Below are 17,382 nucleotides of genomic sequence, written 5' to 3'. Positions count from 1 at the left end.
AATTATTAACATGAATAGGCTGGAAGCCTGAATATTAGCAAATATTATGACTAAGGATTAGCTGCTTTACCGTATCATATTTTGGGCAAGCAAAAAATTTTCTGAACGGATTATACTTAGTGCGGGATGTCTTTAGTTGTGTTTTTAAGCCACATCAACAAGTTGGTGATTCCATCACAAAATCACCAAATGAAGATGATGATTGTGATGATGCTATGCCACCTTCAAAAAATTGAATGACAAGTACAAACACAAGAGTCTATCTAATTGTGATAATCCAGTACACGGTAATAGAGCCTAATGAATGACTGCTGAAGAAAGATGCAGAAAATCACTAGCAAAACCAAATAAACAGACTTGAACCCCTGCACAAATCCAGTCTATCCAGTTGATTCTTCGTGAACAATAAAACAGTAAGCATGTCCATTAGAATACGCACCACTTGGCATGCCAAGATCTACAGGCCTATGTGTAATATGTCAGATATTTTTCTTACCAAGTAAAATTAACCAACAACATCAGGTTGAAAAGAGATAAACTAACTAAAAGCATACACCCAATACACATTTGGGCAATCCATATTTGATACAAGCTATGCACATTTAATGAGTACCACTTTCATGTATTATAAATATTTAGAAGGGCTTAAATTATTTGCATGATTCATCACATGCAGTAGGTGTGAGCCATTCCAATTATTAGCAAAGTTTTTTCATGATTCATCACATTCTTTTCGGTTTTATTTTGTTTTATGCACAACCAAAACTATATATTTGCTAATTTATTTTGGTACTTTTTTCCACTACACAGATCAAACTAATAATCATGGAAAAATTATAACATAGCATTATCATAACTAGATACAATGATCTCATAAAAAAGAGTCTTAAGGAAAAGGCAGAGTACCAGAACAATTATCTCTCTTTTGTTCGACTTCAAAATGTAAATGATAATGTTTGTAAAACCGAGCTCGTCAAGCAGAAAATAAGGCTTTTGGTCCATGCCCTAGGTCTTTCGAAACCCATCTCTTTCGAAACCAGTTTCTATCGAAACCCATCTCTATCGAAACCCATATCTTTCGAAACCCATCTCTATCGAAACCCATCTCACAATACTCAACAAAACAAATTTCTCAGTAAATTAATTTGATAATCATTTGAAAGGAAAACTAGGTACAACATTTACCTATGCGATTGAGCAAGCGCCGCTGAAACAAATATGACAGAGGAAGGTGATGCGACGCGACGAACCAGATAGTATTTTGCAGGACAGATTCGAATGGGGGTGGGTTTTCTGGGCGACGCGGGGGTTAGGGGTGGGGATGGGGGAGAAGATTGGGATGGGGGGGAAGAGGATTTGCTCGTGGGGGGTGGGGAAGATTTGGAGAGGAGGAGGGGCAAGTTTGAAATAGAGAAAATACTCTACGAGAATGTATTTTACTTTTTTTAGATTCGAATGAGGGTGAGTTTTCTGGGCGATGCGGGGGTTTTGCTCGTGGGAGGTGGGGGGTGGGTGGGGAGGATTCGGAGACGAGAGGAGAGGAGGAGGAGAAAGTTTGAAATGAGCGAAAATGATCTTCCGACGTTCTGTTTTTAGGGAGAGAAATGTCATTTTACTGTAACACCACGTAAGGTATGCTCCGGCTGAAGCCAAATAGTGGCTGACGCAATTATTCTTTGAAAATATTTGTCCCAGCCATAAGCCTTGTGCATCAGAGCTCACGTCGATTATCCTTCCTTAAACCCACCGACTTCTCACGTCGTCTTCAGCCGAATTTAGCTTTCGGGGTGGTGAGCGTTGCTTCGGAAGACTTTCAGAGCTAGCCCCGCCCAGCCTAGGGTTTCTTCTTCTGATAAGCAAGAATATTGAATTCGATTTCTCCTTATTCGGTAACGATGGAGAAAGCAGAAATCGAAGCCCCCAAACCCTCAGAAACGCCTCTTTTCTCTTTCACTCGCTGTCGGTCACACCTCAAGAGTGATACTTACACTACTCTTGTTCGAATCCTATCTCATTGTTATGAAAATTCTCAGCTTCCTTCGGCTGTTCAAGTTCTACATCCGGAGCTAAATTCAGGTAGTAATTCAAGCATGTCGCAGTTTCATTACTGTAATTTTCTCAACTTGTGGGGGTTTCTTGCTCCAGATTCTCACAAGTCTTTGATTTGAGTGCTGTTTTTGCCTTCTGAGAAATTAAGTTGTTCGGAATTTCTTAGTTGGAAGATTGAAAGTAAGTGTATTGCTTTAGAAAAATGTTGATATCCTTTGCTTTTCGGTCATGAAAGCAAGCAAAGCTGTTTCCATGTGCCAATCCACACGGTACCTACCTAAGGATTATTTTTATCAGTTTTAGCCTAGAAAACTACTTTGAATTTAGCAAGCATTGCTTAATGACTTCTGCGTGAGGTTGAGTGATTCCCAATTTTACTTTTTCTAGAAATCGAAGCACCAGGAATCATAATCTTTATACCTGGTGCGGGAATTTGATTTAGAAAAACAATAAGATCATGTGGAGTGGAACTATGACCTTTACCTGTTAACAAGTTCTTTATCTTTTATAATATCAGTCTCAATCGTGCTATTCTGATTGTTATTGACATTGTTTGTTAAAAGATTATGGCAGTGATGAATTGGAGCAAGCGACTGGGAAAGAAGTCTGTGAGAGTTCTGAATTGGTCGGTCCTAATAGAATGGAGCCCCCAAAGTTGGCAACTCAGAAAGAGACAGAATCTGATGAGAGTTCTGAAGTTATTGGTGTCCAAGACCGAGGGTTCAGTGATGCACAACATGTGGGGATAGATGAGATAGAGAGAAAAATGGCTATAGAAGAAAACGAGGATTTGTCAAAATGTATGGACGTGACCTTTGATGAGAGCGCTGATGGGATTGGCCTCCAAGATAGAAGATTTTGTCCAGAAAAATTTCTAAAGGATGAATTAGAGCGTATCGTGACAGCCAATAAAGAACCTGTAAATGGAAATGGTATTAACCCCCCAACCGCATCATCGGACAAAAACCAGGGCAATAGTGATAATGCTACAGTGATGAATACCCAAGCAGAACATATTGCATGTCAGGACATTCTTATGGAGAGAGATGAGAATGAAAAAAAGAATACCGATGCCTTTAATTTGTTATTAGATAAGAACGTGATTGGTGAAGTTCTAGAACCTATAGAGAATGGTAAAGATAAGGCCTTATCCTCGAAAACTAATTCATTTGATATAAAGTACGAAATGCAGCAGATGGACATTGAAATGGTGAAATCAGTTTCTTCCAGCCATGCAAAGAATTTCCACACTCCTATTACCAAGGATACAGAAATTGAGAAGGGAATATGCTCTACTCAAAATATTTCTGAAGCCTTTGACTTGTCTTTAGATAAAGATATGTTCGGCGAACCTCCAAAACGAAGTGAGAATATGGATGGGGAAAGTTTCTTTCTGAAGACTGATGTGGTCCAATCAGAGAATGAAACCCCTCAGGCTCAGACACAATTGGAGAAATCAGTTCATAGTAGCAACTCCTTGAATTCTCCCAATCATATGGCTGAAGATGGAGACGTTGAAGAGGGAGAAATTTCTGGTGACTATGGAACAGATGACAAGTCATTGGATATGTTTTCGGAAGATGCTATGGTGTCAGGGGAGAATAGTGTAGATGACATGCAAATATCTCTAGATGTATTTGATAAGAAAGAGTTCCACCACAATGAACTGAATAGCGCAAAAGGAAAAGCTATTGAGTTCACTTCCTTTAATGTGGACACAGTTGACAATGCTAACAATAATAGAGAAGTTGAACCAGAGGAATGCAATAGAAACGAGATGACACTTAGACCTGAAATGAGTTTTCACCAAAAACCTATGAAAGCTAAAATGGCAGATATGCATGACATTCTGCTAGAGGATGGAAAAAATAGAAAGAAAGGTGGAGCCGAGGAGGGTGGTTGTCCTACACCAGCTTGTCCCAGTGATCTAGAATCGCATGCACAGATTTCACCAAAAAATACAACTGATTCCCACAAAATCACATCTACAGAGGAGGTATGATTTTGATATTTTTTATTATTTGACTTACAGGTTTATATTTTGCACTTCCTTATGGGAATCTTTGATATTTTTTTGTAACGGCGTCTATTGGAATGGTCTGTTTACTTTTGGTTGTTAGAGCTGTCCCTGTGATAAAATATGCGTCCTCCATTTTCTAGAGTACTGTTCAATTCATAATGGTCTATTAATTTTGCTAAATAGTTTAGATTTTAAAGCGCTAGGTGCACTTAAGCGTAAATGCCATTTAGAGCCTAGGTGCAAAGTGCAAAGCACAAGCGTGAGGCTGATTGAAGTAAAGTGCATATTTTTAAAACTAGTGTATAATAAGTAAGAATCCACAAAATGCAATAACAAAAGTTTTAAAAAGCAAGATGATAATATATATTTAGCCTATTAGCTCAATTTATTAGAGTATTATGTAATATGAAAATCAAGTAATCAACTAATTAGATAACTGATAAAAAAGTAATCAAGTAATTAAATACAATTTAGGAAGTTTAATCAAACACCCTTGTACTATGGGTATTTAGGTTTAAGATAGTGTAATTTCTTTTTCTGAGAAATAAGCCCATTTAATATGAGTTAATTAGAAAGAAGACCCTCTGTTAATTTTTTGTCTATCAATGTTGACTGAAAACATGTGGCAACCTCACAGATTTCCACTTGTCAAAATAATTCTTTCTTAAATAATTATATTAGTTTTTTAGAAATAATAATAATAAGTCAATATTTTTATATAAATAAAGTTTCTATTATAAGAAAATTCATTTTAAAATATCTAACGTAAATAAAAAAAATGGAATGGCCATTTTGGCCACCCACGTGGTGGCCAAGCTTTATTTAAACATAATATTGTATATAATTCTGTTTTGCTTTACCTGATATACACATATGATTCTTTATAGCCACTCTTCAAAAAAATTTACTTGATTTGCTTTAAAGTACATGGTTAAATTAAATCAAAATATACCAAAAAGGCCATGACCAAAAAGCTCAAGAATTGTAGGTATTGACTTTTATGCTAACACAAGCAGTCAAATACCAATCCATCTAGAAAGCCAACTTAGACTATTATATCAAGTCAAAGCCTTTCACATATGACAACATGTGGCACCACAGTACATACATGATCTTCAATATTAACTAAATACTTAATAATAATTGTACGTCATTTTCTGGGTCTTGAATTGATATTTTATAATTTTTTATTATAAAATAACAAAAGCACACTTTTCTGCACTTTAAGCTCACACGAAAAGCCCCAAAAGTACTCTTAAACCTTGCTTTTGTAAATGCGCTTCGCTTTTCATAAGTGAAAAGCGAAGCGCTTTGGCCTTGGGGATTTGTGCTTAAGAACACTTTTTTTTTTTTTTGATAAGTAAAAAGAGATATATTAGAACATGAAAAGGGCAAGGCCCGAGTACACAGGGGGTATACAAAGAGCCTTGCTACTTCGCAGCTTAAAGTTCAATAAAAGAAGTGCCATTCATTACAATAGAGGATGCCCATAGAACTAAAGTGTGATAAAAAAAATCCCTAAAGCCTTCCAGAGATCGCTCCTTGTCCTCAAAACAACGACTATTCCTTTCATTCCATGTGCACCACATTAGGCAAAGTGGCACTATTTTCCAAATATCTGCAATCTGGCCCTTACCCTGGATTCCTCTCCAACAAGCCAAAAGATCAATCACCTTTCTAGGCATTACCCACGCCAAGTCTAGTCTTGTGAAGATGTCATCCCATAGAGCCGTGACAGCTTCACAATGGAGGAGAAGGTGATCTGCTGTCTCACCATTGTGTTTGCACATAAAACACCAATCCGTCAAGTAGAGGCCGCGTCTTCTCAATTTATCAATAGTCAGAATACTCTCATGAGATGCTAGCCATACGAAGAAAGCCACTTTTAAGGGAGCCTTAGTCCTCCAAATGCACTTCCAAGGGAATACAAAGGAGGGATGTGCTGAGAGTACCTTGTTAAAGGAATGTATTGAGAAACGCTTATTTCCTGTGGGCGACCAAAGGAGATGATCTTCTCTATCAGCATGTAAAATTGATGCTTGTAACGCGCTGTAAAAATCAGCGATGACTCCCAATTTCCAATCTTGTGCCGTTCAAGTGAATCTTACTGACCAGTGGGTGGAGGTAGAAGAACTGTCGAAGTTATCAGCAACTGTGGCCTCCTTATCAGACGCAATCCTGTACAAGGAAGGAAAAGTGGTCTTCAAAGCAAACTCGCCACACCAAGAGTCGTGCCAGAAGCTAACTTGATTGCCCCTTCCCACCGCAAGTCTGCAATTAGCAAAAAAAGCTTCCCAACCGTTGCGTATGAATTTCCACAAACCTACACCATGAGCCCCTCTTATTGGGTTGGAACACCAACCACCTCGCATGCTTCCATATTTACTGTTGATAACTTCTCTCCAAAAGGCGTCTTGTTCCCTGTGGTATCTCCATAGCCATTTGCCAAGTAGTGCTTTGTTGTGAGTTCTCAAGTTGCGGAGCCCCAATCCGCCATTGGCTATGGGTGTGCATACTTTTTTCCATTTGATCAAATGGAACTTTTTCACGTCCTCCAAGCTACCCCATAGGAAATCACGGAAGGTCTTTTCCAGTCTATGCGCCACACCTGCAGGCAAGGGGAAAAGGGAGAGAAAATATGTGGGAAGGTTGGATAGAGTGCTCTTAATAAGAGTGACTCTACCACCTTTGGATAAGTAAAGTCGTTTCCAACCTGCAAGTTTACATTCGATTTTCTCGACCACCCCATCCCACATTGTTTTGGATTTATGTGAAGCCCCCAAAGGGAGACCTAAATATTTCATAGGTAAGGATGACACCTTGCAGCCTAGCAAACCAGCCAATTCACTTAGATTACCGACCTCTCCGACTTGAACCACTTCAGATTTTGCAAGATTGACCTTGAGTCCGGAGACAGCTTCAACACAGAGCAATAGAGCCCTTAGAGAGAGGATTTGATCAGGATTTGGCTCGCAAAAGATTAATGTGTCATCGGCAAAGAGAAGATGAGAGATTGAGAGATTACCGTGGGTGGAGCCGCCCACTGAGAAACCCGAGATGTGACCACCCTCCACCATTCTATGCAACATTCTGCTTAAGACATCCATCACTAATATGAAAAGAAGAGGTGATAGGGGATCTCCTTGTCGCAGGCCTCGGGAACTATTAAAGAAGCCTTCGGGAGTGCCATTCACCAAGACGGAAAAAGGGACGGTTGTGATACAATGTTTTATCCATTGGCACCACCTTTCCCCAAAACTGTACCTGCCAATTATGTGTATCAAGAAGTCCCATTTAACATGATCAAAAGCTTTCTCCATGTCTAACTTGCACAAGATACCGGGAATGCCGGCTTTGACCCGACTTTCCAGACATTCATTAGCAATAAGGACGGAGTCAAGAATTTGCCTCCCTTTCACAAAGGCGTTTTGGGATTTCGATATGATCTTCGCCATAACTATGCTCATCCGCTGGGCTAACACCTTGGAAATAATTTTGTAAACCCCACTCACCAAGCTAATGGGGCAAAATTCCTACACCTCTACTGAGCCTACCCTTTTCGGAATAAGGGCAATAAAGGAGGCATTGGGACTTTTCTCAAATTTCAAAAAAGCGTGAAATTTGAGGAATACCTTCATAATGTCCTCCTTGACGATGTCCCAGCTAGCTTGAAAGAAAGCCATAGTGAAACCGTCGGGGCCTGGGGCCTTGTCTTTTATCATCCCTTTTAAAACTTTGAGTACTTCCTCCTCTTCAAACCTCCTTTCTAACAACGCTGCACTTGATGCATCAATAGATTCAAAGGTCAATCCATCTACCTTAGGACGCCAAGAATGTTGCTCTTTAAGCAGATGATCGTAAAAGTAAACAATGTGTTCCTTGATGGCTGCCCTATTGGAGATAATCCTCCCATCGGAATGAAGAACCTCAATGGCGTTGCTTCGTCTATGGGAGTTGGCGACACGATGGAAGAATTTAGTGCACTTGTCCCCTTCTTTCAACCAAAGGGCTTGTGATTTTTGTCTCCAGGATATTTCCTCCATAAGCGTGATTTTTTCCAGTTCAGCTATCACCCTTGTTTTCCTTTCCTTCTCCTTAGCCGTGAGGGCCGAAGTCGCTTCTTTATCCTCGAAAAGCTGTAATTCCTGAAAAAAATTATATCTTTGGTCATTTGGTTTCCCAAAGGTTTCCATATTCCATGTTCTCAGATCATTTTTCAAGGGTTTAAGTTTTCCGGCTAAAACAAAACTGGGGGTGCCCGAGATCTGATAGGAGGACCACCAAGCTCTAATTTTGTCCATAAAACCCTCTACCTTCAGCCACATATTCTCGAATTTGAAATATCTCCGTCCCTCTTGAATACCTCCACAGTCCAACAAAAGTGAAAAATGATCTGAGCAAAGCTTGGGGAGGCGCTTCTGACAAAGAGTGGGGAAATGTGTCTCCCAAGAAGGAGAGACAATAAATCTATCTAAACGAGACCATACCCTCCCATTTGACCAAGTATAGTTGCCCCCTCCTAGGGGAAGATCAATCAAGTCTAGCTTGAAGATTAGGGCTGAAAAATCAGCCATGGTTGATCCCGAGTTGGAGTCCCCCGACCTTTCACTCGAGAACCGAGTGATGTTGAAATCGCCTCCAATGCACCAAGGACCCTCCCTCCAGCTACACAAACCCGCAATCTCGTCCCAAAGGAGCCTCCTGTTATTATCATTATTTGGACCATAAACACATGCAAAGCCCCACCCGAACCCGTCTTCCAAAGATTTAAAGGAACATGCAACCACGAACTCGCCAATGAATTCTTCCACCAAATCAACAACTCTCTTATCTCACATCACAATAATACCCCCTGATGCACCCTTGGAGGGCAAGCTGGTCCATCCCGCATAAGCGCAATTCCACAAACTTCTGATAATTTTCCTGTTTACGTACTTCAACTTGGTCTCCTGTAAGCAAAGGATGTCCGCCTTCCAATCTCGGATTAGGTTCTTCACTCTAAGGCGTTTGTTCGGGTTGTTTAAACCTCGAACATTCCATGAAAGGATCTTGGGCTTCATGGATCACCCAAGTTCGCCCTCTCAGTAAATCTTTCCCTGCTAGTGCTTCCTTCTCGACCATAATTTACGGAGCATGAGAGTCTCTTTAATTCCCTCTCCCTTTTGCTGGCGGATCGGAGGTTGGGAAACTGCTCTGTTGCAATGGCCGTGAACAGTGCTGTCAGTTGATCCTCAAAGCCGGCGCAAGAAATCCCCGCACAAAGCCGAATGTCTTCTACCTTCTTTAGCACCCAATCTGTTTGTGGGTCAGACCACGGAAGTGCTGGGGGCAACGAGCAAAGTGGACTGGGATCATCCCCTTCGTTGCCCATAACAGTGAAAGGAACCAAAGAACCTGATCCAAGCTCTACCACTTCTTCTTCCTCCTCTTCAGAATCATGAATTGCCTCTTCTTCAAGAGTACAAAGGACCCTGGAAGTAAACTCTGAAGTTCCCACCAAGGAAGAGGCTGCGCAGGTTGCTGGGAAGGGGTGGTCCTCATCTCGTGGGGACAGATTGCCAAGCTCTACCACTTCTTCTTCCTCCTCTTCAGAACCATGATTTGCCTCTTCTTCAAGAGTACAAAGAACCCTGGAAGTAAACTCTGAAGTTCCCACCAAGGAAGAGGCTGCGCAGGTTGCTGGGAAGGGGTGGTCCTCATCTCGTGGGGACAGATTGCCATCGGAAGAAAACCTAGAAGACTCCAAGGGGCAGATCGGGATTATCTGTGCCGGCATCGGGCTCCCAGAGGCTTGAGGAACGACTGAGACGTCGTTTTCCTCCTCAGGCGACTTTGCTGGGGTCGAAATTGCCGCTGTCGTGACCTTATACCGTGCGTCGGTTACGCCGGTAGGTACGCTGGAGTCCATCAGCCGTTTCTGTGATGTCGGCGTGGTTGCCGGCAAAGGTGCCGGTGGAGTGTGGTTGACAGTGCTGGAAGAAGGGTCTTGGGACCGAGACGAGGAAGGCCCGTGTGATGAAAGCTGCCAGGTCACGGGCTCGACTCGGGTGGGGGGTCCGGCCTGAGGAGGGGCCCGAGACCGTGGGCTTAAAGCCCGGGATCGTGGGCTCGAAGCCCGTGTGAGGGGAGGCTGAAGGCTTACCTGCCGGGTCTCAGACTCAACCCGAAAGGGGGGGTTGGCCTGTGAGGAGGCCCGCGACCGTGGGCTTAAGGCCTGAGGCCGTGGGCTCGAAGCCCGTGTGAGGGGGGGCTGAGGGTTCAAAACCTTCAGTGGGCTCTGAGGCTTGGGCCCCGAGCCTGTCAACGGCCCGAGTGGCTGAGAGCCTATTAAGGCCCCTGAACCTTCATATTTCTCTGCTGCAGAGTCATTCTTTCCCATATTGGGAAAACGGTCTTCTGGAACTAGCTGGAGAGAGGTAGACGTGAACCCCTTACCCCGTCCCATCACCATGCCGAGTCCCATATCAACTTTATTCATCAAAAAGGCAATATCTTGGAGTACACCAGTAAGCTTGGCTTTTACATCCCAGAACACCCCTTCTATATCACCTAGCTTAGTACCACTGTCAGAAGTCCCTTCCGAGTCCACTGGGCAAAAACCAGGCTTGTCTCCCAACTTTTCCATGGTAGAGCTGTACTCTGCTGCTGCACCAGACAAGACCGCGGCGTAGGAAACCGGCGGCGTGGCAGACGGCCTGAAACCGAGCTCCCCAACCCGGCTTGGAGTCTCACGTTCAGCCACCTTTTTGAGATTATAAGCGAACCCCTCCCATCCGCAGCCCTTGACGCCCTCGGGGATGATCAGAGAGCCTCTTCTTCTCCCATTGATGAACTCCTCCAAATGGAGGTAGCAGCCCCTAGCATTTCTGAGTAGATGAAGCATGAGAAACCCATTACCGACCCTCATTTTCCTGAAGAAATTCTCACGCCACCTGGTCTCGGTGGCTTCCACCACCATTTTCACCACCCATGAAGCCGCTGCCTCGTTGACTAATAGATAAATAGCCATGCGTCTGCTTTTCTCAAGAATACGAAAACAATTTGCACCCACCTTTGAGAAAGCAAAAGATTTGGACTCCACTGAAAAATGCCTAACATTGTCCATCGCAGAGAAACAGGGGAGAAAGAGAGATGGGGAGAGAAGAAAGAGAAGAGAAAGAAGGGAGAGATGGTGAGGAAAAATGGGGGTGGAGATTAAGAACACTTTTAACAACACTGTTTTAAACAACAGCTCATTTTCTGGAATTGAGGATGTTAAATGCAGTGGAAGAGGAAATTTTGCCTTATGACTTACAGAATTCAATAGACATGGTCTTGATTTCCAATAAGGAAGCATTTTCTATCATTGTTATGCTAATTTGAGTTAACTGTGGTTAATATTTAGAACTCTGCAACTTATCTCATTGAGGGCAAAGGGATGTGTTCTTGCTTTCACTTTGAGTAGAAATGATCAGTTTTAGCTCTATTGATTTCAATACCAGACAAGTGACTATGAGTTTACATTTTTCCATAGCCTGCTATTTTTTTTATAAAAATTAATTCTTTTAAATATAACTGATCAATATGACAAGTTGATTCTGAAATTTCCCTTTCTCAAATGCATAAACCCCTGCACATCTGACCAAGTATGTGATGCACACACTTTCTCCACACAGAAATGTTTGTGGTCCTAAAATTGGGAAGTCACTAAATTTATGGTGTTCGTCCACATGTAACCCTTCTGATTTGATGTTTGTCATCTGCACTGCAGCAACATGCTAATTCCAGCAAAAAGAAAAAGCGGGGCCCTCTTTCTAAAGAAAAGAAAGAAAAGAAAAAGGTAATTAAAAATATCTCTTCGGTCTCCTCTATTGCTTGGATGCTCTTTGTATATTTATGCATATTTTGATGAAGCTTATTGATTGTCCATTCTTTCTAAGGAATTTTATCGGGTGTTGGCTTGGTACTCCTCAGAATCTCCCGAAAGATTAATTCACTCCATTTTTAATAGCAAGTTTTCAAGTGGGGAATATAATTCTATCTTCTTTTAAAGTATTTATTTAATCTGTTCATTAATGACTATTGTATTCTGTAGCTAAAAGAACGAAAGAGACGAGCAGAAAAGAACAGAGAGCTTGGTGTTAAAAGGTTGAAACTATATCCAGTGTCAAAACCAAAAACTGTGACATATTGCCGCCATTATCTCAAGGGAAGGTGCCACCAGGTTGTACAATGCTCCCTGTCATATTATTCTCGTTTGATCTTAATGCTGATTACTAATTCTATCAAGTTTCACAAAACCCTTGTCATGCTGCAAAGGTGCATTCTGATGTTTATACCATAATCACTTAAAAATTTATTTTCATCAGTTTTTTGGCCCTGCATCTATGGCAATAATCTGTAATGTGTTCCAACAAGCAGCAAATTTCATATTTTGACAAATCTAGTTTTCTTATAGAGGTTTAGTTGTTGATTGTCTTGTTTGGGTTACATTCTTGTCATGTCTTTGGAAACAACACATTTTTTTCCAGAAAAGAAAATCAATCTATTGTTCATTCTTACTTATCAAAAAAAGAAAAAAAGAAAAGAAAAGAAAATCAATGTCCATTTCATGTGGCTCTGGACCAAATATAAATTCTGGCTGGGGAGATATTGGTTCTTCTCGTTTCCCATGCTTTAAATTCTGGGCTTTCTCTTGTTTCTACCTCATAAATACTGCTTTGTTTCCATGCATGAAAGTGGCTATTTATATATTAAGATCATAGGAAAGTAAAATTACCTGGTTATCGAACTTATGTACCCCTTATATCATTCATTTCTTGTATAGAACCATCTGCTTTAGTAACATGCTTTTTCTGCAGTTTGTGTTCATTTGCATGTTAACTTATTGTGGAGCAATCAGGTCATACGCCCAATATTTTAAATTCCATTCTGCAGATCATTCTGGTTTAAGTACTGGAACAGAATATTCGGTACTAGTGCATTCTGGTGTACTGTTTTGGGATTAGCCATATATATATATATATGTGGAAGAATTGAAAATTTCTAAAATGAATATATGCTGACAACATTAAAAAAAAGTAGAGATATTGGTGTCAAAAGATAATATTGAAAAAATCACAAACTTGAGTTGAGAACAAAAAAAAAAAAAAAAGAAAAAAAAGAAAAAAGAAAAAAGAAAAAAATAAAGAGCTGAGAAATTATTAAAAATAATGAGATTTAAAAAAGAAAAAGAAAAAAGAGAATGAGGGGACATATTTAAAGTTACAAAAAAATTTAAATCATATAAATCCCTTTTAGATTTTAAAATTATATGAATGCTATCTAAATTTGAAATTTATAAAAATGCCATTCAAACACAAGAAAATTATAAAATTGTTATTAATCAATCCGGAATAGAATGTAGTCCAGAAAATTCCAGCCATTCTGACCAGAATGAAATTCAAAACTATGCATGCATCAAGAAAAAAAATAAAACACTACATAAGAACGGTACTCATTTTGTCCAAAATATTTATTGAAAGGAGTGTCGATTTGTAGATGTAGGGCATATGCATATCCCCTCCACTGTTTCTCTGATGTAGGGCATACAAGTGTGCCCTTTAATACCATGAACTGAAAGTAATTTGTGACAAGAGTTCAACACAGTTTCTCTTCCCCTTCCCCTCTACCACTTCTAAATTTCCAATCATTTTGTGTGGCTGACTTATCAAATGATGTTATTATACTGTTTCTTTATCATATAATCTACATGACTTTGGGTTTTCTTCCTCTACCCATCTACTCATACAATAACTTATCCTTGTTTCACAGGGTGACAAGTGCCAGTTTTCACATGATATAGTACCATTGACAAAATCTACGGTATTTTCTTTAACCTATGCTTTTTTTAGCTGCTGCATTATAAAACTCTTGTTATTTACAACTGGCCAATTAGCAGTAGTTAGCTGGAGTCTGTAATACGGATAATTTTCATGACCCCCTTGTATCTCTCACTAGTACCAAGATGTAATTAGGCATGCTGTTTGTAAACTGCCGGTGTACTTCCTGTTCACCTTTACTTCAATAAAATTTTACTTTTTCCTATGAAAAAAAAGGCTGGAGTCTGTTATGATTAATGGATTGAGTTGCTGGATTGCTTGTTATCCTTTGATGGGCATCTGCTGTTTGATTGTAGTTCGAGGATATATGCAGTAACACAATTTTGTGCTCCCTCAGTAACATCTCTTGAAGGCCTAACAGACTCTCTCTCTCTCTCTCTCTCTCTCTCTCTCTCTCTCTTCTCCATTCTTGTTGCAGCCCTGCAGTTATTTTGCACGCCACTCATGCATGAAAGGAGATGACTGTCCATTTGATCATCAGCTCTCGAAGTATCCCTGTGACAATTATGTGAAAGGTTTCTGCAGCAGAGGTGATGCTTGTATGTTTTCACACAAGGTACTACGCTTTTGGGTTTATTTAATGTTTGGGAAAATTAAACTTTACCCTCTAAAGCTACCACTCCTTTTGTTAGTTGATCACCAATTGACACAGCCACCACCCAATTAGAGTGCAACATACGTTGTCTTTAAGTTCTAACCATTCAAATGGACGAAAAGTGGATGACGTGGTACAATCTTAACAAATAGATGACGTAGTACAATATTAGTGGTTGAACCTTAAAACTTATGTTTTAAGTTTCTAATTGGGGGGCCAAGTGACAACTTCCGTTGCTTGATGGTCTAATTACAAAAGGAATGAGAGCTTGAGGGAATGAAGGCAATTCTTCTTTAATGTTTTGAAATACTGTAGCCTGATTGTTTGAGACTACATTGCAGTGTAACACGTGCATAACTACTATTTTCTCTACCAAACAAACAAAATAAATAATAAGTGAATAATTGAATATTTACTCCCAGTAATTGAGATTAATTCTCAAGAAGTTAAGTTACTTTTTCATTGGCTACTCTCATTTCAGATACCAACCAAGGAAGATTCCACAGCTCCTTCGAATTATTGCACGCCTGAGTTGAAGACTCCATCCTCACTGGCTAAGAAAAATATTAAGAAGCAACTGAACATTGTGGGTAGCTCCGTGCAGAATGATGCCTTCTCCAACTCCACAGGGGCACATCCTCCCACAAATGTGAAGACTCTTGTGAAACCATCTGCAGTTGCACCCAAACGAATCAGCCGCCTCCCTCCTGCTGAGAAATCTCCAGTGGTCAATTTTAGTATGCTTACACAAGGAAGCTTCTCTCCAAGTAGCAATGGGAGAGCCAAAGTTGGGAATCTGGCAATCCCGAGTGCATCAGACACATTTCAAAAAACGGCTGAGATTCCAAATAGAACTTCACTGAGTGGGGTACCAAAGGGAATAAACTTTCTCTCCTTTGGAAAAGCTCCATTGGATGATTCTGTTGGTAAAAACATGGCTAGCATGCATTCAAATGCGGACAGTGCTTCCAAACTAACGTTATTGGACAGTTTGAATTTACCGAGACAAGATTCTACCGGTCAGAGAAAGGCCATCAATCCTTCTGGTTGCAATACTGTTATTGATAGAGCTGTTATAGAGGGACAAGCTGCATGTAGCAAATATCAAAACTCAAATTCAAGCTCATCAAGGCTGTTAGCTTCTGTAATTGCTTCAAGTCAATCTTCAGACACCTTAGCTTCTGTGAATTATAAAGATGCACCAAACTCAGCCCGGAAGGCACTCTCATTAACACTATTTGCAGCAAAGTATGAATCAAAAGTGAAAACGAATCAGTCTGTTAGTTCTCTCGGCCTCAGTGCTGAGGTTGGTAAGGACACTAATAGTATTACAATTAGAAGTTCCCAAAATGATTTGGCAAAAGCTTCAAAAATTCTTGACTTCTTGTCTGGCGATGGTAGTAAGACTAAGCTGTAAAGGGTAAAATCCAGGTTGGTTGGGACTGGATCCGATGTCTGATCGGCTTAAGTAAAGCGCAGATTTATTAATAATAAAAAAAAAAAGTAAAGCACAGATTTTTTGTGGTAAAGACATTCTTTGGTACCGTACCTCCTCTTTTGTCGTTCAATGGCACAATGTTGTATTCATGCAGCTTGTTTTCAGAATCAGGTGCGATTTGCATTTTCATTGATGTTTTTATGCTTTCAATGCTTTTGTTATTAACAGGGAAAAACTAACTGTGGGTTCTGTTTTGAAATTTCAAATGTAGATTGATTATGATGGCTGCATTGTGAATGTGAGGTCCATGATTATGATCACTTGAGATCTTTGCTTTGAAGGGACTCCAGATGGGTTTTCTACGTTGAGGTTTTATATACTGATTTATTGAGAAGCCAGTTACATGTGACTGGTCTTAAAACTGATCTCCTGGTAATTGCCTTGGTTAGCTTCTTTTCAGTAGTTACATCGCATCCCATTAATTCTAAGTTTAGTATTGCCATTAAAGGGAAAGAAGATTATTGCAGCAATGGTTTTATAGACGTATCCACCTTCTTCATCCTTGCATCTATTTTCTTGAATTTGCTACCTGCCAACTTGTGATGGGATCTTGATAATGAAGCAACCTTTTACTTGCCTAGTCATTGCTTTGTTTTTCTTCTTTTTATGCTTCAGCAATTTGCGACTACCTGTTCAGGTTGCTTTTTCTAATGAAATTTGCTGCTCGTCTGAATATTAAGGGTGCATGTCAGATTAATATGAAGAGTGATGCTAGGGACAAGTCCCAAATGCACAAGCACGAGGCTTGTACATTTGGGGCTTGTATAAATTATTATTCTAAAATATGAAATCTTACTCGATTTGTTACTTTGCTCAACATTCTTTAAAAGCAAAAGATTCTTACATAGGTTCAAGTTTTGGCAAGTTCATGAGGTTTTTGGATTGAAGATCCAATGCTCAAATTTACGGGAGGTGAATTTTGAAACTGGAGCGTATTAAGGCTGCAGGATGCAGTTTGTATGAATGCAGTGCTCAACCGAAAAAGTCTCCTCAAAGCTGTATTAATATTCCTGATTCGTTTCTGTGAACATGATTTTCAGCTGGCTGTTGCTTGCAAATGATCCAAGTGCTCTTGGATCTGATGAGGACAAGGAAAAGCACCCATGTTGATGTTGTCTCTATCCCGGGTAACTAAATTGAGTATTATTTGCGGCATATGGTTGTAGTACTGAGTTGAATTATTTATCTGTCAGCCTTTTGATGCTTGCAATTCATGTGAAGGAATTACGTATGATTTCTTTTATACGTAATATACCATGTAGGAAGAGCTCTTGCCACTTGCTTTAGGTTTTGGAAAAGGCATTGGATTGTGTTAGAAGTTTGCCCGATGTGGGACTCTCTGTGGTGTATGTGGGGCTGA

The 17,382-nt window shown here is 40.2% G+C and overlaps 1 protein-coding gene across 4 annotated transcripts; it reads left to right on the top strand.

The window, feature by feature from the left end:
• The first annotated feature begins 1,664 nt into the window (after positions 1-1,664).
• Positions 1,665-17,287, top strand: LOC122304346. Of its 4 annotated transcripts, none has more exons than XM_043116566.1 (9): positions 1,665-2,076; positions 2,613-4,045; positions 11,820-11,888; positions 12,144-12,272; positions 13,862-13,912; positions 14,348-14,485; positions 15,006-16,133; positions 16,234-16,394; positions 17,063-17,287. In XM_043116566.1, the coding sequence occupies exons 1-7, from the start codon at positions 1,896-1,898 to the stop codon at positions 15,939-15,941; spliced, it is 2,937 nt and encodes a 978-aa protein (XP_042972500.1). In that variant the 5' UTR covers positions 1,665-1,895; the 3' UTR covers positions 15,942-16,133; positions 16,234-16,394; positions 17,063-17,287. The 4 variants fall into 4 exon arrangements, with proteins under 4 accessions (XP_042972500.1, XP_042972501.1, XP_042972499.1 ...); XM_043116567.1 differs by having other exon boundaries at positions 16,871-17,287; XM_043116565.1 differs by having other exon boundaries at positions 16,234-17,287.
• The last annotated feature ends 95 nt before the right edge of the window (positions 17,288-17,382 follow it).

This window comes from Carya illinoinensis, chromosome 3 (genome assembly GCF_018687715.1).
Source record: "Carya illinoinensis cultivar Pawnee chromosome 3, C.illinoinensisPawnee_v1, whole genome shotgun sequence".
Classification (NCBI taxonomy): Eukaryota; Viridiplantae; Streptophyta; class Magnoliopsida; order Fagales; family Juglandaceae; genus Carya; species Carya illinoinensis.
This window is presented reverse-complemented; position numbering and strand designations above follow the sequence as displayed.